The following is a 23,133-nucleotide window of genomic DNA, read 5'->3' as shown; positions in this document are numbered from 1 at the left end:
AGAGCCGTGCGGCTAAGGGGAGCCACCCGGCCGTCGCTACCACGCAGCGCTACCTCAGGCCATCGCCGTCGGCCCTAGGGAGGCCACTGGCGCCGCCCTAGACATCTCCGAGCCGCCACCGCACCGCACCGCACCGCACCGCTCTGTCTTAGCTGCGGGCCTTTTAGAAGCCCTATCGTTGTTGCCACGCTGCCGCTGCCTCCCGCCGCCGCTAGGGGTCCCGACCTCTCTCTCTGGTTATGGTGACCACACTCTAGCTGGAGCTCATGCGGCTGCCTCCTGTAGCTCCGTGCTTCATGCCCTAGCTCGGCCTAGACTCAAAACCGAGGCTAATTTGGCCAAGCTCCATCTTTCCAGCCATCAGAGACTTCAGCGAGCAACCGAGAGTGAGCACCGCACTCCTGGGGCCTTGTGGAGACCCGTGCTCACATTCGCTGTGATCGAAGAAGCGCCGGTACGTGTGCGGGACTTGACTCCTTCTAGGAGCATGCTTTTCGAGGATTTTTCTGCTGTTTCGAAGTCGTCTGACCGTCAATCGTGCTCCGGACAGTGAGCACGAGCTTCTTCGTATCAAGACAAATCAAATCGACTGGTTTGATGATCCGCTATGACATGGATCGGGGTAACGAGCTCGAAACTCGTGTTTATGTATTAATTTAGTAGTAATTAATGCTATGTTGAGCTGATTGCAAGTTTTATGTATTAGGGACCTTGTGCACAGCCTCCGACAGCATATAATCACTGTTAGCGGCCCCTCGATTGATCGTCAAAGGTTCGGGAGCTGTTACAGAGTGGAAACGGGGTCCCGCGGCGTCGTTTAGCGAAAATTCGCCGATCGGATGTGGTTTAAGTTGTGATTTTCGCACATTGGTCATTCAAATGCCCTAGATACCCCGCCAAGCCTTGTTGGCTAGTTGCTACCACCACCTTTGGAGATCGGAGGCAGTGGATGAGTGGCGGAGGGGTTTCGGTGTGTTTTTCGGCGAAATCGTTGGTAGAACGCAGTTTCGCATTGTGATGAGTTTTCAGCTGCATGGTTATCTCGAAAGTCATCGCTTGGCCCTGTTGGCTAGACGACGAGGTAGGCTTGTGTGTTCGAAGGTGATAGGTGAGCAGCGGAGGCTTTCGGTGCCAAAATGGACACTTTCGGAAGCTCAGAGCGAAATGGTCGACTCGCGACGACCGAGTTGACCTTGGTGTTTGTGGTTGCTGCCCAAACACTCAAATGGATATGGTGGTGACTCGCGGCACATGTCGGTGTGTTTTGGGACACTTCGTGGGTCCCGCAAGCATATGTCGGTGCGTTTTCGGGATTCTCGATGAGTCCGAGAGTCAGTTTCGGGAAGCCAATTTCGTGAGTGATTTTGGGGTTTGTGAGCGATGCCTTTGAGTTAGTTGGTTTGGTTTCTGACTTGGTGAACTTGTTAAAGGTTCGATCGACGGTTCTGCATACCATGGGAGCTAGGTGCAATTGCAACACAGGTGGGTACTTCGATCCGAAGTCGGTATTATGGTGCAAGCTCGGTGGTGTTCCCTTCACTCTTACTTGTTACTTCTTGTATATATCTAGTCTATTCGAGCTTGACACCATATGACTTCGCTATACATATGCTCTACTTAGTCATACTCTTGTTTTCATATGTCATGACCTAGAAGTAGAGCGGTAGTGTTATTTATACATGATCGTGTACATCCTAGATAACCTGATTTGTCAGTGCTCCTATACTTATGTTATGGATGATCTGGTACTTGTTGACCTGATTAGTTGGTGCTCCTATACTCATGTTATGGATGATCTCGTACTTACTTGTTGACTTGTTTGGTTGGCGCTCCTATACTCATATTATGGATGACCTCGTACTTGTTGACCTTATTGGCGTTTACTCTCTCAGATTTGACCTAGGGGTCGGATGGCGTATTCCGCCGTGATTGGGTCTTTACATGCTCACCTCTGTTACTTGCATTATCTTTATCTTTCCTATATACTCGTGTAGTGTAGCATGCTAGTCGATCCAGAGAGTTTCGATCTCAGTGTCATCGTTTACATTCCTTGAGGTACCACTTGGTTACTACTGTCGCCTACGGATAGTGATTTGACTGTTTAGTCTAAATTGTTGCAGTTTTGAGCATACACATATAACTACAGCTTGTATGGCACTGAAGGAGTCTTAGATAGGGTTTCTAACCCAGGGTTCTTCAGTTGCCAGCCTAGTGGGAGGTGATGTTTCATAGACAGGATTCGCCACCTTGAGTTCTTCCCCCCAGACTTGATATACATCGCGCTTAAAAAGAGTAAGCGACTTTGGGTGCGAGTTGATGTGTCCCTCCGGAGTAGTACTTGATTTTGGTCTTGCGACCTAGTGGGCGAGCTTATGCCAGGTCTTTATAACCGGCCATAGTGATTTGGGCATATTTTGGACTAGTACGCATTCCCGTCAATGCATAGTATTTCTATATGAGTTGCGCATGATATCTGATATCTGTCTAGCTTATAGTAGCGACATCCATCGTTTAGTAGTTTATAATATTTTGTTATTCATTGGTATTTTACCTTGTATATTTGTTACTACTGCTGTTTATTTCTTCCATCTGCCGGTGTGTACAGCTTACCTTTATCGGCTTGTAGTACCCACTGGGAGGGGAAGACATGTTTACATGTTCTTACCCCCCACTATTTTTTTAGATAGCTCAGGCGGTGAAGTTCAGGACGGTGCATGAGGCCATAAATAGCGTGAGATAGAGATCCCGACCTTACGGTATCAGTTCTGGTTTGATGCTTGTTGTATACATAAGATAGTATAATTTACCTCCTGTATAGTTCAGTTGATGATTTTTATTCACGAATTCTTGGATGTCGTAATTATGAGTTTTTGGTTACTCATGTTTTTTGAAATATTCGTGGTTTTTGGACACTTATGACTTTGGATTCGAATTTCGAAATGTGACTTTCTACTCTTCGTGGTAGTGTTTCCAAAATAAAGTTTTCCATGTGGAAAACAATTTTCAAAGTGATTTTTCGACTTTTCGTGGATTTTCGAAAAACTAGAGCTTCAAAGTGAAGCCTTCGGGTGGGAGGCACTTTTAACTAATAGGAATGGACCTGAATTTTGAAATGATAATTCTTGTGACCCGTGAATGTTGTTTGTGTGGGTGGAGGTCATGGTTGATACTTGTACTATGTGCTACGCCGTGCAAATACAGAGAAGATTCCGTTAGTTTGGAACGGAGAGTTTCTTGTATTTGTGGTGGGTCTCTTACATTCCTAGGTCAAGGTTAGAAAAAAAAATAGGCGTTTTGTCGTAGACTCTAATTTACAAAGATAGCCCAATTTCAAAATGGCTTACAAAAAGGGACCCGGGGCATGACAAAGATAGAGTTTGGATCGAATTGAAATTAATTTGGAATGAAATGGAGTTCCAAAAGAAAAAAAAAAAAAACATAGTTCCAGACCTTTTCGGACGTCTGGAACCATAATTCGGGCGCCCAAAACAGTTTCAGACGACCCAAAGAGAGTGCTCGAAACTAGTAGACACTCTTCTAGAGAGCAAGGTTGGCAAGAAAGTAGCTTTCGGATGCCAAGATTATCCTATAGGAGTCGGAATCTTTTCAAATCTCACCTGAGAGCGTCCAAAAACCTTCCAGACTCCCATCCAAAGAGCTAGAACGTGAAGGGTTGAACATTCTGGACAGTCCCTTGCGGGTGCCCGAATGGCTTTTGGACGCTCAACGTGAGAGTACCAGTCACACAATCAGACAAATCCCAACCAAGCAATCAGACTAATCCTAACCAAGCAATCAGACTAATCCATAGACAAGAATACAACAAATAGACATAAAGGGTAATAGACATAAATGGTAATACACTATTTTTGGCAACATGGAATCCACCTGGAACGCTACTCCGAAAAGAAAGGAAGATGGGAGGACGATGACTCCTGCTGTTGCCTCCTCAATCATACAGTACCAACTCCACAAAGAAATCCTACGAAAGACCCAAAGACAATATCCAAAAATTTGTCTCCTAAAATAAAAAGATACTTGAATAATCCATTAATAAATTGTAGTAACTGAGAACATTTTTTTATGAATGTCCTAAAGAGGGTGTTTTATTACACATTTAGAAGTAGTTTTCAATGAAACGAAAAGTACCACGTTCATGGTCCATCAATGTTGTAAGTCCTACAATAGACCGCAGTACAATTTGGTGTGATATAGTGATGTTTTGGGAATGAAATTTGCATAAGTGCAAATTACTGAATCGAGGTATTTATTCGAAAAGCATGGCATTTCATGGGTCAAATTGCACGATTTTTTATTTTTTTGCGCAATTGCAGTAAATCCATCCTTCATATTTATGAACAGATTGCACCGGCACGTTCAACACTGCCGGACCTTCGAGATGGTGCTTTTGTTTCACATGATTTGGTACGAATTCACGAAAATCCACATCCTCTCTCAGTTCACACACACGCGCGCGCGCACACACACACACACTCATAGCCATATTTACTAAATAAATTTGAAATTTGAATTCAAATTCAATTTTATTTGAATTCCTCATTTCAAATATTTCAGATTTTACATTTTGGTGAAAAGATTTGCATGAAAACACACAACTTTATAGTGTGCCACTTCATGCATGTATCTGTTGGAATTAATTTTTATATTTATTGGATTTGACTTGTATAACTATTGATAGTTATGATCAAATGAAAAGTTACAAATTGAAAAGCCGCTTCATGAATTACATGTTCATAAAGTGTCACTTTATAAAGCACCCGTTCGTGATCTATATAAGCCCATAGCATTGATTGCTGAAAAAAACCGTTGAAAAGTAAGTCTCCATTCATAATAATATTTATTTTTGTTTCTTATTCTATTTTTCTTTTTGTGAATGATCAAAAGCTCGACTTGATGTATGCAAAAGCAGTTGAAGTTTATACTTCATTATATTCTGGAAGACTATTCGTTGACCTAGTGCACACCAAATTATTCAAACAGTGGGAACGGATTAAGCCTTAAGGAGAGTCGCATTGCCACACGCCTTGAAGCCTTTTCATCTTCCTACTTTATATACTTCTTCTACACAATTGTTCCAACATAGACCTCAGATACCAATCACCAAACCTTTTGCCACTTGCGCTGGAAATGTGAAGCAAAAGCAGAATCACTAAAATTGCATGGAAAATACTAACTGAAATTAAACGAGAGGGCTGCGAAAAAGAACTAAAAATTTTGCACGAAGAAAGACTGTACATCAGACTACAAATCTCAAAATTGCGCTACAAATGGATTGTTCGAGCCTCCATATACAAAGGCAACCCTTCATAATCCAAATAGTTCACCAATTTACCTTAAGAACAATCTTTACTTAGGTGAGTAGTTACATCTAATTAGATTCAAGTTACATTATCTTCAAAATTCCATAGAAGAATTGGGAAAAACGTCCGCAGAAATGAGAATCCTTTTCGAATCCAAATGATGCCGCTGAACCTGTAAAGGATTCTTGATATATGATTGCTCTGGTACAAGAAATCAATTCCACTGTGCGATTCACTTGAACTTAATAAGTGATGGACCCTGGAAAGGAAAAGAAAGTTACAAACAAACCAATAAAGATCACAAAGCACCACTAACGTAGCTGACCACAGCAAAATAAAAGCATATTCCATCTTTACTTCGCAACAAAGTCTATGTTTGATGTTTGAAGCAATTTGATACATATTGAGGCGACGGCATGCATATAACTTTTCGATTGCATACGAAATATTAAATTAGCGTCGTTCACTAGCTTAAGCTTTTGAGCGAAATGGTTATTTCATAACGTATCAGAGCAGAACATCACAAGTCTCTTCAAGGGTCTCAAGCCATTCTCTAGGAGCGTTAATGTAACCGGTTATTTCACATGGCTAGTGAATATAAAGTATTAAAATACTATTTTCTGGGTGCTTAAAGTTTTTAGAGAGGACATTTCTCAGATACATTGTATTTGAAGAATCAAAATGATTCTGAAACCGGCTTCACATAGATAGTAGAATTTTCTTATTATAGAAATTTACAATTTTCCTCAAGAAAATGAGTAAAAAGTGTGCCTAGTAAGGCATGAAAGGATAATAATTTTCCAAATTGAGGTTACTCTGCACGCATTATCGATTCCAATCAGCATAAAGAACAAAGTAATGGAAGAATTGTATACCCAAGATAAAAGGTAGGCAAACTTAATAACCATTTTTTTGGAAATAATATATTAAAAATAGCATTCTCTAGTAGTTTTAAGTTTTCAAAGCAAAAAAAAAAAAAAAAAAAAGGTTATTTCACATGTTAGAGTTCTTAGGTTCGAATCACACCAGGCCCATCCAGCATTTAGTTAACAAAAACCTCCACCCAGTTAATCGAAGTTTCAGTAGTTGGGCCTATTAAAGATGGTTTTGAGCCCTAGAGCTGAGAGGGAGGGCTGTTGATATGATCTTAAAGCCATCATTTTGTTAGCGACTTGAGCTTTCGGAAAAAAATAGTTATTTCTTGAACCCCACCTGGCCCATCCAGCATCTAATTTAAAGCTCCTGCACGTACTTAACTCAAGTTTCACATCACGGGCCTATTAAAAATTTTCAAGCCCAAAAGTTCAAGTATTGGAGTTAAAATACTAAAACACTATTTCTCCACTGGCTTAAGATTTAATAGAAAAATGATTGTTTGGATTGACCTATTAACACAGTAGAAGAGGCTACAATACTGCCACAGTGTTGCTTGTTTTCATCCATGAGGGGTACCATCAACAAGAAATAAAGTAAAAAAAAAAAAAAGAGTTCAATAGATAGCGCGACGGAGTGAAAAATATAAAAAGGAAATAGAAAATAATATCCAACTATAGAGAAAGTACCTTTTAAATGGACGGCTTTGGAGCCTTCCAACAGAGGAACTTTGAGCTAAACCTTGAATCTTTGCTTGATCTGTACAGAAAAGCGAACTCCTAAATGCTGAAAACAGCAATACACAAATATCGCTGACGGTAATACAAATGGTCATACATAGGACATGGGCAGCATGCAGAGCATGTGATTTGTCATATGCGTATCAGATAATAGGATTAAAAACCATATAATTGCTCAGATTTCAAAATCAAGGCGCAGAGGCTAGACTACAAATAATAGCTACAGTAGAGGGCAGAGACAACAATTATATATCTTCGCATTTTAATGTAACAACAACAGTAATCAGATAACTTACAAAGTATCTTCTCTTGAACTGCAGGTAAATTGTGAGTCTGATCGGAAGCCTTGGTTGTAAGGATCATATGGGCAGAAGTAAGTCTCGAAAGCTGACTTCTTAGTTATTGACAAATCCATTTTGTTATGTGGCTGCATCCTTAAACATATCATGTGAGCAACATCAGCCGAAAAGAATCTTCTTTGAAGCTTCAGTGTCTTTGCTAAACAGCTCGGTTGGAGCTCGGGTTCTTGAACACCAATACATTCAATACCTTCACCTTTCCCCTCTGGAGAATCATTCTCAACAGTGACTGCTTGTTTGTCGTGAAAGAAATTTGGGTCGTTAATTGGCTTGGCACTGTTAGATGAATAGAATTTGAAGGATGGTTCTCTTTTTGAAGATCTCTCTGTCTCATCTCCATCAGTCATCGCGGAATCTGATAATTCTTGCTTCCGACCAGAACAGCTTAGCAAGCTGAATGATTGCCTCTTCCCTCTGGCGTCTTTTCTTAGCAGTGCTGGTACAAGTTTAAGTCTCATCTCCACATTGCAACCGAGCACATGCTGAAGCGAACTTGCGATTTGGTTCTGTAGTTGTTCGGCACTGGAAAGATGGTCAGGGTGACTGAATCCCACCTCAGCTATTGCCAGATCTGAAATTTCGATGCTTTGTAAGATTAAAATTAAAACTTGTCATTTCCAAATACAAAAGATTTAGTTGAACTCTAAATATAAAAGATTAGGTGATGGAATGTTTAAGGATAATTTTGAGCATTAGCTTCACAACTATGATATCAAGATAAAAGAAAAGGCCAACAGCTGATACAAATTAGTGCATTTAGAATCACCTACATTGAATGTTGAGAGTGACAACAATTAGAAAAGCACAAGTCACATTACATTGATTTTTAAACAAAAGGAAAAGACCATTAATATTCTGAAGCATGTATGAAACTGCACAAGCATAACACAGACGAAGGAGTTAGCTAACCAGTCTCACTAAGCCAAGTGAGGACTCAGGAGGGGGAAGAAAACTGTCGTGGCACTAGTCCCTCGAATCTTGGTTTAAGGGAACCACCCAATTACCACCAGTAGGAAACCAGTTTTTAGGAAAAACTATTTATTAATATACTCTTGCAAAGTAATCTAGTTGCACACAATATTCCAGCAAAATCTAAACTTTCATTTGTCCATTTCAGATGTTAAATTTCTTACAAACAGAATTAGTTTTGTATACCAACAACAAGTTGCTCTTTGAATAACTTTATCTAATACAACATCAAGTTTTCTCAGTGAATTGGATGACCTCCCAATAGAACATATGGATATTTTTGTGACAAAACTGTATTTTTTATTCAGATTTACAGTAGATAACTTTGCGGGGATATAGATAAGCCAATATAGCAAATTACATTAAAGGACTGTTAACAAAAATACACAAACACAGATGTTAACCACCTTCAGTCACATGGAGTGACAACAAGCTTCCTTCTTTCCGGAGAAAACTTCTTAATGGCTTTGTCTGGCATTTGTTTACAGCTTTCCGCCAGATGTTCTCCAGTTTTAGCCTTCTGCAATGTCTCTCTGTGCAGTTGGATTTATTGTGGTTACACGCATAACAAACAGCACTATCCATATTCTTCCTTGATGCCCACTCATCTGCATTTTCACAACAAAGATAAAATAAGGTTATAAACACATCAATGACTTCATGGTTAACTCTAATGGAAGAACTCATTAATGCCTTCATGGTTAGCTCTCTCTCTCTCTCTCTCTCTCTCTCTCTCTCTCATGCACGCACGCATGCGCACACGCTTGCTCATACAACACAACTTGTACTAAATTTAATAATAAGAATAGTGACACTTATTACCTCTCAAATAGGCCGCTCTAGGATACCCATGCGGGTCATTCATTTCCATTAGAGGAGAATATTCTGAATTGCTAAACTGCAGAAGAGCAACGGTAAGCCATGTTGCCTGATTTTTTGACGTTCTTAAATGTTTTTCAGCTTCAGACAATAGTTTTAATGCATGCCTCAGTTTGTGCATTCCAACCTCTGCTACTGCATGAAGAAATCAACAAACAAGATAACCAAATAGAAAAATAACATACAAAACAAAGCATATAAGCAGATACCAGAAGAGTGCAACAATCAGTTGCATGCATGAATAGTGCTATACATAGTTTTCGAATACAAGATGCTAGAGGACCAGAAGTTTCAATGCATATTTGAAACAAAATATGTAAAACAATGAAGTTGCTTATTGTTTGAGAAATAATTTGACGAGTTGAATCAGAAATATAGAATAGGTGAAAAATTTAGTAGTCGGTTTAGACGTGAAACCTTATCAACCTATTATTGAACTAACACTGTTCAAGTTTATTGCTGACTATTAATTAACTGGTTTCAACCACTGTTTGATGGCTCATCACGCAATCTTAGTATCAACATGGCAAGAAAATCTTATTATAAGGACATTTTTTAGACGACACTTGAGGGAAGCATCCCTAAGTGTTCCTATTATATAACAAATACTGACGCTTCAAAGGCGTCATCATATGAACCATTTGTGTCAAACCAATTGATTAAAGGATTAAACCATTAATTTAATTTTTCCGTTGCTTTAAAGCATCAAAATTTTGAAAAATTCTAATGCTTCTATGAAAATTTCTGAACGCTTTAAAGCGTAAGAATATATTTCATCAATGCATGGTATAAGCATCAGTATATATGTGGCGACTCTTCATTTGCTGATGCTATGGTGTTAGATTATTTTGGGATGCTTTTAAGCACCATTAATAACCCAAAAAAAGGTCCTTATATGCTATTTTTCTTGTAGCGAACATACAAAACTGGAGGCATGTACAGATGGTTTCTAATTTGTGCATGCCGATCTGATGGTTTGAAATGATATCAGCTGTCCAGACTGCATCATCTGCATTGACAGGTATAGATATCGGATCAAGTTAGAAAAGGATACTATCGGATGGGTATTTAAGGCTTTTCGTTAGGGATTCTTATGACAGAAGAAAGGCCGAAAATTCTGTGTTTTTTGAGCATTTTCGATGCATTGAGGCTATGGTTCTGAGAGATTAAACATGTTTTTATACTCTTCCATGATTCTGCCTGTTGACAAAGGCTTTAAGCCAATCCACATAAACCTATGTGTACTTTGCCATTCTCTCTCTCTCTCTCTCTCTCTCTCTCTCTCTCTCTCTCTTGTTTCTCTTCCATGTCTTTCTTTGATGTCTGACCCAACCGCAGGCACAGGGAAGACCACATATATTAGGTCATTAATTTGAAATCAGAAATGTGTGATCAAATATCCAAACAATTCATAAAGAAGAGTAGCATACACTAACATGGATTATGGAATTCACAAGTAATAGACAATATCTTGATACTTGTGACCAGACCGATTTATGGTTGTATAGAATGACACATTAAGAATCAGACAAATAATTGAAAGAAGAATACTAGCAAGAAATCAAGCACCATTGTGCTAATTATGTCTATATCGGCAATTCTAACTATAAAAATAATAACATACAGGCATGTCGTCCAAAAAAGTTTTTGCCGACTTCAGAGAGTCCAGATTGACATCGCCCTGCCAAAATGTCCATGATAAGATTTGCCAGCTGAGATACTAACTGAAGAGGATCAACCCTTGTTCCCATAAGCTCCCTAGCCTTTCTTACTGTATTAGCAGTATCCGAAGATAGTGCTAGGTCTAGCAACTCGATCAGCTCATCATCAGAAACAGATCCTATCTGCACAAAAGTATTAAAAAAAAAAAAACAGGATAAAAGGCTTTGACTCCTATTTATTCTTTAAAAAGAATACATGCAACTTGAATGATAACTCAAGCCAATGAATGATATATACACATACAGCTGCGAATATCTTGTAAAATTTGATTTTTCATATATAACCCTTGAAATTGCAGTTTCTTACCCAAATAAGCCACTATATTAAGTAGGGAATCATCCTATTCAGGGGAAGAAAACTTTGTCAAAGAGCGTGTTTTTTGGTACAAAGAGGACTATAGATATGCAATAAACTAAGTTTTTGGAGTGAACAAAAGAAAATTTAGATTATGCAAGAATATATGTGTACAAAGATAATTTTGCAGGGTTGAATATGTAATATATCACAGGGATATATGCAACATGAATGGCAATTCTAACCAAATATATCTTCCCAGGATGACTAACAATAACAACTCACAAGCTCATGTGCAAGAGATATTGTGATTCTTTTCCCGAGCAAACCAAGCTGGTCAAGCATTGTCTCTGCATCTCGAAGAGAACCGTTAGATTTAGTGGCAACAAAGTGCAAACCATCATTGTCAAACTCCAATCCTTCGTCTATACATATTCTTTGCAACCTATAGACAATGTCAGCAACCTTTATCTTCGGAAAATGGTACTTCTGGCAATGTGACAAAGGACTACGTGGAACCTCTTCAAGGTCAGAAGTAATCATAATGTACACAACATGTCTAGAAAGTTCGTCGATACTTTTTAAGATAGCTGACCATGCCTCTTCTCGCAAAATTTGGCATTCATCAATAATGAACACCTTGAAGCGTGAGGAATATGGAACAAGAGAAGCACTTTTCAGAAGAGCTCTAACCCTCTCCATGCGATCTATTTTAGCAGCATCGAGCTCTTTCACATCTCTGCTCCTTCCAGAAAACTGAAACATGCATTCCTTACACAACCCACATGGCCTGTGTTCCTCAGGAGATGCGCAATTCAAAGCAGCTGCAAAAATACGTGCGGTTGATGTCTTTCCTGTGCCGCGAGGACCATGAAACAGATACATTGGAGCAACCTTTCCTTTGCATATGGCATATAGAAGGGATTGAGCAACTACATTAAGCCCAACCAACTCATTGAAAGACCTTGGCCTGAATTTCTGGCTTAAACTTCGCGGGGTTTCTTGGTACGGAGAAGCAGCTTTTGCAAAAGCGGTCTCAGTCCCCTCAGCAGATAACAAAGGCTGTTCCTGGCAGTCACTATCTGAATAAGGATTTGAGACATGGTATTTCGGTGTTCCCGACCAGCAGGAACTTAATCCGCAGCCACTAAAGTTAGATCCAACAACACCATTAGATTTTACTCGAGTGTCTTCAGTTCCAAGCCCCAAAGCGCTTCTCCTTGAGCCAGTCGTACGTGCTTCGTCGATCGACATGCATGGGCTCCCAACACGGCTCATCGCAGCAGATGTTTTCCTGCAATTGCCATAGACTGGTTTCCTAACAAATGTCCCATTCGTCCTCTCCGGCGACTCGAATGCAGGATTTTTAGAAGAATTCACTTCCTCCTCCACAGGGCTTACAAATTGGCGGCCGTAGTTGGAATCCAAGGATTTGCGTGGACGATCCTGGCGTACTCTATGAACTAGTTTAGTTCGTGTTGCGTTCAAGCCTCTAATTTTGACCATAGAAGGTTTTCTATACGAAGTGTTCCGAGGGTTGTGCGCTCTAGAACTATGATCCAATTCCATGATATGTTCATGGTTCCCTATTTCCTCATTCAAATTATAATTTGCCGATTTGCTCAGCTCCAAAACGGCGCCATTGCTAGAATGAGTCTCCCAGATCATATTTTCTGCAGTTGTAGCATACTTGCCCAACGAATTGGTAGCCGGGTCCCTTAGTGACCGGACTCTCTTGAGAGCGACTAGAGTTTTCGAGAGAGGGATGTCCACAGAATTCCGCCTCGCGTCTGACATTCTTCCAGAGAATAAGATACCTTCTATTGTCGCTTACGAAAAGTTATAGGGTTCCAAGGAGAAGTGCGTGTAGCTCTGGCTTTCCTTTCTTTGCATTCGGCTGCGTTGGGTCCATCATCAAAAGCCTATAGAAAGAGAGAAAGAGGCATTTAAGAATGCAAACATTAAAGTACTTAGTATAGGTGAAGTATTTTGTGGGTTAGATCTACATGCAGTCCAGGAAATTTCCTTCATGGTAAAATCCAATTGTGGAGACCACTTACGGAAAATGTACTTCGTATGATCACCCCTTACATACAGTCTAAGAGGAACATTTATCATTTCTCAAAATACCACTGTTGTTGAGACTTAAACACAAATAACAGAGTAAAAAAAAAAAAAAAAAAAAAAAAAAAAAAAAAAAAAAAACAAACTAGGAATAGCACAAGGATTCAGCAAATGCTCCTCATTTTCCCCATAAACATGAACCAAGAATAATAACTACTGAAGGGAAAAGGTCAAAAAGAATAAAAAATAAAAATAAAAAAAGTTCTGCACCATCTGTATTTCCCTCCTATGAAACCAAAATAACTTTGAAACAGAGAAAGACCCATTTGCCTAAAAAAGCATGCAAAGATATACACGACATACCACAAATAGAAAGAAAAATGTAGTTAAAGAAAAAGAAAGAAAAAGGAAATGAGCTCACCGGTAGCTATGCAGCCTTATTGCCGCACTCCAAAACCCTAACCCCAGTCGGTAAAAGGAGGAGAAGCAGGCAGGTATGAGCTTGCTGTAGAAGATACACAGATGAGAGAGAGTCTCAGCTGAGATCGAGCAGTGGATGGCAGAATCGTTAATAATGCCAGAGACGGGAATCAAATTTAATGCCATTGTTTGGACTTCGGACCCGAGAGCGGTGGGGGGGGGGGAAGCGTATGGGTGTGGGTTTCCAGAGATTCTGCTGCTGCGCTCCTCTGTGACTCTGAGAGAGAGAGAGAGAGAGAGAGAGAGCCAGTAGCTCCACCTCGGGAGTCGGGAGGAGGTGGTGGCATTTTCGTAGTTTGTGCGAAGACGAGGGTCGAACTGCTTCCCGCGAAAAAGCTGCTATCGTTGTCGGGGTTTGGATTGCGGGGGAGAGGCAACGGCAACTTGAATTGTAACGGTCCGATCGCGTGCGCGCAACGAGTGCTTCGCGCGACACATCTCCGCCGTCCATTGGTTAGGTTACTTTATTTTGCGCACGTTAGAACTGATTTTGCCAGGCCGGACCGGACTCGCGGATTAAAAGAACCACGCCGGTTCATCCGGTTATTTGCTTGTTTTTAATGAGAAAAAAAAAGAAGAAGATGTATCAGAGCTAATTCAAATTTTGATCGTTTGAAGCTAGACTTTCCATGCTTTACAAATTTTTATTTGAATCATTATTTCCCTTTGAAAAAGAAAAAAAATATTGGTCGCACCCATTTTGTCTGTTGATCTGTGCACTCTGCCATCATCGGTCATTGATTGATTTTATTCGAAAGTTCAATCTTCGGGGTCCAATAAGTTTCAGTATTTTGCGTTTAAGAAATTGATCAGTATGCTGCCCATTCAAGCAGAGAGAAAGAGATAGAGAAGTTTCCTCCTGATTTACAGGCCTCATTGATTAGGAACGGCGGAAATCACTACCTCGGATTCCACATTATTACTATTTTTTGAACCCTAATTAATTTATTAGGGACCCGATGAAATCAGATAACTGCACTATTGACTTTGTCTGCTTCTCTCCTACTGTGAATCTTGTTTTGTTTTGATTTTATCTATTTTTATATATATATTTTCCTATCCTTGTGTTGTAGGTTATTTTGGCTTCTTGTTCAGATTGAAAATTATTTACTGCCATTTGTCTCCTTCTTCCTGTTTTGAGTTGAGTAAATAAATGTGCCTGTTGTTGATTAATGTTGAGTACTCCTCTTGTTGGTGTTCATGTTCTTCCTGTGACTGCATTATGTTCCATATTAAGTAATAGATTGCACAGGAGCCCCTAGCACAATAATTGTGTGTGGTCGCTGCCAGCCAAGCAAGTGATGCCTTAGTCCTAGTTTAGAAATGTACAATTTAAATCTATTTATTTTAACAGTTTATAGGTTCTGAAAAGTTTAAAAGGATTTTTTTTTTTCAGAATAATCTTAAACATATTATATTTAGCCAAATAATCTTAATGAAAATTTATTTAACAAACTAACCCAATGTTGTCCAACTCATTGCTAGTGCCGAAGAAGTGAAAAATAGCAAATCGTTCAAAGTTTTCAACGTCTTAAATATGCTATCATAATGCATAATATAAAGCAGTCAATCGTTTACTGCTTTATTTTTGTCATACGCCTCTCATCCTCTCTTCTTCTTCTATTCTCTTCTTTCCTTTCTCTACTTCTCTCACCCTCTTCTTTCCTCTCGCTGCTTGTTGCGTCGTTGTCGCTGACTTCGCTACATCGCCGTCACCAAGCTCATCGCCCAACTGGTTTAGGCGTACTAATGCTAGGATTCGATCTAATCCTGTGACCCGGCAGGGTTAGGGCATCATGCTCTGATCTACTAAACTCAACGCAATAAACTCATGTGTTCCTACCATAGTCAGTTAATTCGGATTCGGCAAAAATTCGGTACGAATATAATTCGGATAAAATTCGTCTTTTAATTTTTTAATTTGTTGAAAAATACGGCTAAAAAACGGATTTGGTAATTATTCGGATACGTGATTCATACGGATATTATATGTTCACCAATTAAAACTTCGGAATCAAAAATTTGGCTATATAATAAATATATAATAATTAATATAATATATATATATATATTATTATTATAATTTTTATATATAGATAAAATATATTCAAAATTATAATAAATATATATTAATAATATATAAGAGTTATATATTTAGAAATATTAATAAATAATTACAAATTTATAAATAAAATATTATATATAATAAATGAATATATATTTATAAATAAAATTTTATATATATATATATATAATGACTAATGACTAATGAGAGGGAGGTCCACCAGGCCGAAGTGGCCTCTCATGCGGTCCACGAGGCGTGGCCTCGTGGACCGCACACGATTCTTGCCTCTAAAGCCGCGATTTTTTTCACTGTTCCTCTTCCACTTTTCTTTGGACGGCCTCGGGCGAGACGGTATCTGCCTCCGCGACTCTTGCTCCCGGCGTCGGCCAGGGCGGCGAAGGAGGAGGAGGAGGACGACCCCGACGAGTTCGGCCACAAGAGCGGCGACGACGTGACCCTCGGCCGCAAATCCGCGACCGCGGCGACGACGCGACCCTCGGCCGCGAATCCGCGACCGCCAGCGTGGTTTTTTTGGTTGAATAATTCGCGAATCGCGAATAATTCGCGAACAATTATTTTTGACGAAGAAATCGCGTTTTTTTCCGAACTTTTCAAAAAAATACGAAAAGGGGCCGTATAATTCGTATCTTCAAAAATTCGCGTATAATTCGTGTATTAATCGCGAATTAACTAACTAGGGTTCCTACCCAAGATCTCCACTTGACCATGTACCGTAACCATAGTTGTAAGTACACAAGGTCACAAGGTCTACTCCTCTCTATGATTATTCTAACACACATCATGAGAAAAATAATCCACAACTCGGGCCCTTGGCCCAATCCACGGTCCAATTTGGATATCAAGGGAGGTTAACCCAACATCTCTGACACCCAAACTCATGTAATATATCCCCTACTGAGCCATAACACCTAACTCTACACGTCCATACACAAAATCTGTAGCAATAATCATACTCATGCACTCACACCCGACATGTAAGGAAATTAAAATTGGGCATGAAAAGGGTCACATTAGTCAACAGGGGGTCAAGCGGATCTCAAGGAACTCCATCGAGGGCACACATATAGAATGTACAATCTCTAGGTAACCGAATACATTCAGGGAAAGATTATTATTATCTTTAATGATAGTGGAGTGTTAGTCAATATCTAACATGATTCCTAGAATTTTGTGGTCGTCAGTTAGCATCTTACTATATATATATATATATAAGAATTAAGCTCATATACTTTTAAGGGCGTGTTTGGTTCGCCTCTTTTTTACCCTGAAATCGGAATCGGAATAGATAAATTCGTTTATGGGTGTTTGGTACGCGAGAGTTCCATTCCGATTCCGATTCCCGAGTAGAATGGGAATCCCCCAATCACCTCTTTTTCCAATCCGGCCTAGGAGACCGGATTGAAAGTTGAATTCGGACGGAATGAATATTTATTCGGATTAAATTTATTTTTTCAACTTTTTAATTAAAATATGAGTTAAAATTTTAAAATTAAATATATAATTTTAAATTTTAATTTAAACTTAAATTAAAAATTAAAATTTAATCAAATATTTCGAATCTAACTTATGAATTTGAATTTAAATTAAAATTTAATTTATATAAAATGTTATTCAAATTTTATTTCAAACTTAAATTAAATTTATGAATTCAAATTAAAATTTAAATTGTAATTTTAAATTTGAATTTGAATAAATCAAAATTTAGTTTCATATTTTGAATTATCCACTCAACTTCAAAGTTTAATTTTTTTTTAAAAAATAGATTTAAATTTGATATTATTTCAAATTTTGATGTAAATTTTTAATATTTAATTTTAATTTGAATTTAAATTAATATTAATAAAGATAATGTTGGTATATTAATTTGATTACATTTTTTATATCCACCTGAACCAAACACCGACAATGGGAATGATTTATTCCGATCTGATTCAGGTGATGAACAAACATAATTAGGTATAGAGTCATTCCGATTCCGATTCCAGCTTATTTTGATTCCTATTCCGATTTCGATTCCGACTTCGAACCAAACGCGCCAAAAGTATTAAAGTCATTAGTGCTCGTAGGTTCTTCGCCCTTAAATTAAGGGATGTGCGGTTATGATGATAGCGGTCCCTAGGTTTGAGTGGGTGATTGGTTGAATATTATGATTTAATAGGTGGAAATGGTCAAAGGGATAGACTAACAGCGGAAAAACTTATAAGCACCAAGTGCTTGGTACTTTTAAAAGCACTATAGCCGACTATATAATATACATACATACATACGTACGTACATACATACATATATATATATATATATATATATATATATATATATATATATATACAAATATATATATATATATAGAGTTCGGCTATGGTGCTTGTAAAAGTACCAAGCACTCGGTGCTTGTAATTTTTTTACCGTTAGATCTCTATCTTTGATCATTTTTATCTGTTAGATTATACTATTCAACCAACCACCCACTCAACCTTAGGGGGCCCACATCATCCTAACCGCACATCCCTTAATCCAAGGGTCGAAAACTTACAAGCACCAATGACTTGGTACTTTTAAAAGTATAGGAGCTCAATTCTATATATATATGTATGTATATGTATGTATGTATGTATAGAGTAGGGCTACTATACTCTTATGAGTATAGAGTCCTTTATACTCATAAGTTGTTTTCGATGATGGAGCTTCCGAATCGACGATCCACTCCATTAAATGTGATCTAGAGTATTCGAAACTTTTAGAAAATAAATTTCGTAATTTTTCGAAATCATAATAAAGCCCATCAAGTGGGTATAAAATGAACAATCGAAATCGAACGAAGTCCTAAAATAGATGATCAGATCCTTCAATTTAAGATTGGAGTTATTTATCTTTATCTAGGTAGTGAATAGAATTTTCTATCAAAAATTCATCCGATTCCGATTCTTTTGTATCGTTAAACTACCAAGTATCCTATACCGATCGTTAAAAATTATCACTTTTGTAACCTTTTGATCGTAAGGTAAATGATGTCAAAAAATTATAAAATTTGATTTCTAGAAGTTTTAAATGCTCTCTCTCTCTCTCTCTCTCTCTCTCTCTCTCTCTCTCTCTCTCTCTATATATATATATATATACATATATATNATGTACTTAAGCTCCGTTTGATTCCGAGATAACAAACATTGGCATAAATTATTTTATCTCTTAATGAATATACAAAATTTTCTTTGTTACTGTTTTCTTGTACATTTTGTACATAAATTTTTAAAAATTTATGATATATATATATATAGAAAGAGAGAGAGAGAGAGAGTCCGGCTACTATACTTTTATGAGTATTGGCTTCCTTATACTCATAAGTTTTCGGCCCTTAGATTTATTCCATTAATCATTTTTATCCGTTAGATCATACTATTTAACCAACTACCCACTCAACCCTAAGGAACCGCTATTATTTTAAGTAGAGACCACCATTATCCTAACCACACATCCCATCAATCAACAGTTAAAAATTTATGAGTACAAGAGGGTCTATACTCATAAGAGTATAGTAGCCCTACTCTCTCTCTCTCTCTCTCTCTCTCTCTCTCTCTCTATATATATATATATATATATATATATAGGTTGGGGCTACTATACTCTTATGAGTATAGAGCCCTTCGTACTCATAAGTTATTCTCGATGTTGGGGCTTTCGAATCGACGATCCACACCATTAAACATGATCTAGAGTATTTGAAGCTTTTAGAAAATCAATTTCGTATTTTTTCGAAACCATTATAAAGTCCATCAAGCAGGTATAAAATGAACGGTCAAAATCAAACGACATCCTAAAAATAGATGATCGAATCCTTCAATTTAAGATCGGAGTTATTGATCTTTATTTAGATAGTGAATAGAATTTTTTTATCAAAAATTTAACCTATTCCGATTCTTTTACACTGTTAAACTAGCAAATATCTCATACCGGCCGTTAAAAATTGTCAATTTTGTGAGCTTTTGATCATAAGGTAAATGATATCGAAAAATTATAAAATTTAATTTCTAGAAGTTTTAAATGCTCTAGATAATGTTTATTGATATGGATCATCGATTCAGAAGCTCTATTATCGAAAACAACTTATCAGTACAAAGGCGATTGTACTCATATGAGTATAGTAACCGGACTCTATATATATATATATATATATATATATATATATATATGTATATATGCTACTATACTATTAATAACACCAAGTTATTGATGCTATTAGGTTTTTGGCCCTTGGATGAAGGGCTGCGCGGTTAGGATGATAGTAGTCCTTAAGGTTGAGTGGGTGATTGGTTGACTATAGCCAAAGGAGTAGATCTAACAGCAAAAAACTTGATAGTACCTAGTGCTTGGTGCTATTGATAGCATAGTGTTACGATCTTTGTGTTGGCGGATTTCGTGGAGTCGTATGGAGTCTTGAAGGATTGAAGAAGAAGACATCAAGTTTAACGGCTCAAAGACTTCATCTATGAAGCTCACGACCCCCAGATTATAATTATTTATACTTAATGATGATTTATGCACATAGATTAAGTTTGAGAGACATGAGAATAGGTTTAAATTGTTAAAATTGACAAAATTGGACTTTTACATGTTTCAGGGTCCGGACTCTGGTGCAAGGTCCGGAACCGTAAGCCTTCTTGGCTGTTATGCAAGGAAGGTCTGGACCTTGAGGCTAAGATTCAGACTTTGATACTCTGAGAGTATCAAAGTCTGGACCCTATTGTAGGGTCCAGACCCTGAACTCGTCGCGAATTTTCAAAATTCTATTTTTTCAATCCTAATTTGTTTCCAATGTCTCCTACACCTACAAATAAGATATGGATCTTTCTAAGTCATGACTAAGTGAGAATACCTTTCGAAAACCTTACAAACTTATTTTGGTGCTTTCTGTTCATCTTTTTGAGAGCAAATTTCTTTCTCTTTTTCGTCAATTTGATTCTTAAGGTTTTACTCCTGATATTCCTTCAAGAATCAAATTGATGATTCTTAGAAAGTTTTTCCCTCACATCTTATGAGTATCTAAGTATTGAAATCATCACCAACGATCCTTCTGCAGGCTCCGGACAAAGCAATTACATGTGGACTTCGTATGAGAGCCGAGGATTCAATAGACGCTCGAGGATTCAGGGCGTTGCTGCTGCGAGGCATTGCAGTGTGATTGATTGAAGTAGTTCAATCAACTGAGGACCAATGAAGAAGATCTACTTCAAGTCTAGGGTAAAGGTTGAGTCAAGAATTTGGTAAATCACCTTGTACTCTATTTTTTCTTGGTGGATTTTTGGTATGATCGATCCCGTGAGTTTTTCACCATCTTGGTACTTAATTTTTTTGTCACCCCCCGGGGTCCCTTTTTGGTTTAAAAGTCATTGCGGATGTAAGGTATCGGACTTCTAAAACTATGAAGTTACGGTGTACATTCGATTGGAGAGCCATTCGAATGGTTTCGGTAAGGTGCCGATGAGGTCCGGAAGCATTCGGGCGTTTCGGTGCGCGTAGGCGCTAGTGTTGGGCCGTGAGCTAAATTCGGCACTAGCGAGAATGAAAAGATGATGAAAACATGCTTGAAAACATGTTTGGAGAGTCTCGGTTCGATTTGAAACGAATCGGAGGTCAAACGAGCGAAAACGAGCGAAAACGGAGCGAAAACGGACGAGGCTGAAAATTGGCTAAGTCTGGGCTAGAGGTCTCTCTGGGACCGGTCCTAGGCAGAGAGACCGGTCTCTCAGGGACCGGTCCCTCATGCAGAGATCGGTCCTCGAACCCCGAAAATGCCCAGTTCGGGCTGTTGCAAGAGAGGCATTGTTGAGGGGCTTATATGCAATTATTGCATGGGTTAAGTGTATAGAGAGAGTTAGAACACCTCTCTCTCTCTTTCCCTCACCGTTTCAACCCCAACACCAACCCTCTCTCTCTCTCTAAACGAAATAGAAGGAGAGGAAGAAGAAGAGGAAGGAGAAGGAGAGAAAGAAGAAGAAGAAGGAGAAGAAGATCAAGAAAGGGATCCTCGTCATCTCCTTCCCCTTCCTTGTGTTTGTAGAAGCTTGGAGAGGTAAGCTTTGTTACCCTCTCATGGTAGATCTCTAGAGATAGATCTAAATGCTCTAGAAGTGAATTTAGTAGGCTCCTTTGATGCTAGATAGATGTTTATTGCATGAATCGGAGATCGATTTGAGGTATTTTGCAATAGTAGCATCTAGGGCATCAAAAGTGGGATTTTTGTAAATAGATGGGTTTGATCTCATTTAGGCCCTTGTAAACCTAATTGGTAGGTAACGAAACACGTTGGCGAAGACGGTTCGGCAATCCGACGAGCCGTTACAAAGATATTGAAGAAACGGACGCTTTGAGCTTCGTTTCCGCCTGGAGGGCCGAGGCGACGTCCATAAATCGTGAAATCGGGTCCCGAGTATCGTAACGGTGAGGCGAAGACCGTTAGCACTTGAAACGGCGAAGCGGCGCGCTCTTGGAGAGCAACTGTGAGATCGGGCCCAAACGAGTGCCGGTGCCGCAGGAGGCCGATTACAAGTGTCGACGAGCAATCGGAATGCGAGTTAAGGTGGGTTGTGTTTACCGAAGCGACTAGGTCGCCCTTTATGTCTAAGATGATTAAGAATCCATGTTGATGCATATGAATGTAAATGAGGCATGTGGTTGATTCATGTAGCTAATGCATGTTAATAATGTGATGCAAATGCTAAGTAGATCCATGTAAAATGATATGATATAGAACACATGCTAGTGATAATGCAAATGATATGTATGTGTGCATCGGAATGTATGCTAGGTGCACGTACCATCATGTGAGCATGTTAGATAAGATGCATGTGCATATGCGCTTGGAGCTTCGTTTCCGCCTCGAGGGCCGAGGCGACGTTCATAAATCATGAAATCGGGTCCCGAGCATCGTAACGGTGAGGCGAAGACCGTTAGCACTTGAAACGGCGAAGCGGCGCGCTCTTGGAGAGCAATTGTGAGATCGGGCCTAAACGGGTGTCGAGTGCCGCGGGAGGCTGATTGCAAGTGTCGACGAGCAATCGGAACACAAGTTAAGGTGGGTTGTGTTTACCGAAGCGACTAGGTCGCCTTTTATGTCTAAGATGATTAAGAATCCATGTTTATGCATATGAATGTAAATGAGGCATGTGGTTGATTCATGTAGCTAATGCATGTTAATAATGTGATGCAAATGCTAAGTAGATCCATGTAAAATGATATGATATAGAACACATACTAGTGATAATGCAAATGATATGTATGTGTGCATCGGAATGTATGCTAAGTGCACGTACCATCATGTGAGCATGTTAGATAAGATGCATGTGCATATG

General features: G+C 38.8%; 1 protein-coding gene across 1 annotated transcript; it reads right to left on the bottom strand.

The window, feature by feature from the left end:
• On the bottom strand, nt 5,247-13,971 carry LOC109726269 (protein STICHEL-like 2). The gene is made up of 8 exons (XM_020255781.1): nt 13,643-13,971; nt 11,443-13,079; nt 10,766-10,985; nt 9,085-9,276; nt 8,670-8,870; nt 7,231-7,864; nt 6,884-6,953; nt 5,247-5,580 (listed from the first exon to the last, which is right to left on the bottom strand). The coding sequence occupies exons 2-7, from the start codon at nt 12,952-12,954 to the stop codon at nt 6,887-6,889; spliced, it is 2,826 nt and encodes a 941-aa protein (XP_020111370.1). The 5' UTR covers nt 12,955-13,079; nt 13,643-13,971; the 3' UTR covers nt 5,247-5,580; nt 6,884-6,886.

The sequence above is a fragment of the Ananas comosus genome, linkage group 21, assembly GCF_001540865.1.
Source record: "Ananas comosus cultivar F153 linkage group 21, ASM154086v1, whole genome shotgun sequence".
In the NCBI taxonomy this organism is placed as follows: Eukaryota; Viridiplantae; Streptophyta; class Magnoliopsida; order Poales; family Bromeliaceae; genus Ananas; species Ananas comosus.
The sequence above is the reverse complement of the archived record's forward strand: the minus strand, read 5'-3'. Positions and strand labels throughout refer to the sequence as shown.

What these genes read in the sequence shown, in the direction of transcription:
- LOC109726269 (XM_020255781.1), bottom strand. Translation starts at nt 12,954, where the DNA reads ATGTCAGACGCGAGGCGGAATTCTGTGGACATCCCTCTCTCGAAAACT. An exon ending in GTCACTCCATGTGACTGAAG is followed by an intron (nt 7,865 to 8,669) that starts GTGGTTAACATC and finishes TCGAAATTTCAG; the next exon opens with ATCTGGCAATAGCTGAGGTG. An exon ending in AGTTCAAGAGAAGATACTTT is followed by an intron (nt 6,954 to 7,230) that starts GTAAGTTATCTG and finishes TTTTCTGTACAG; the next exon opens with ATCAAGCAAAGATTCAAGGT.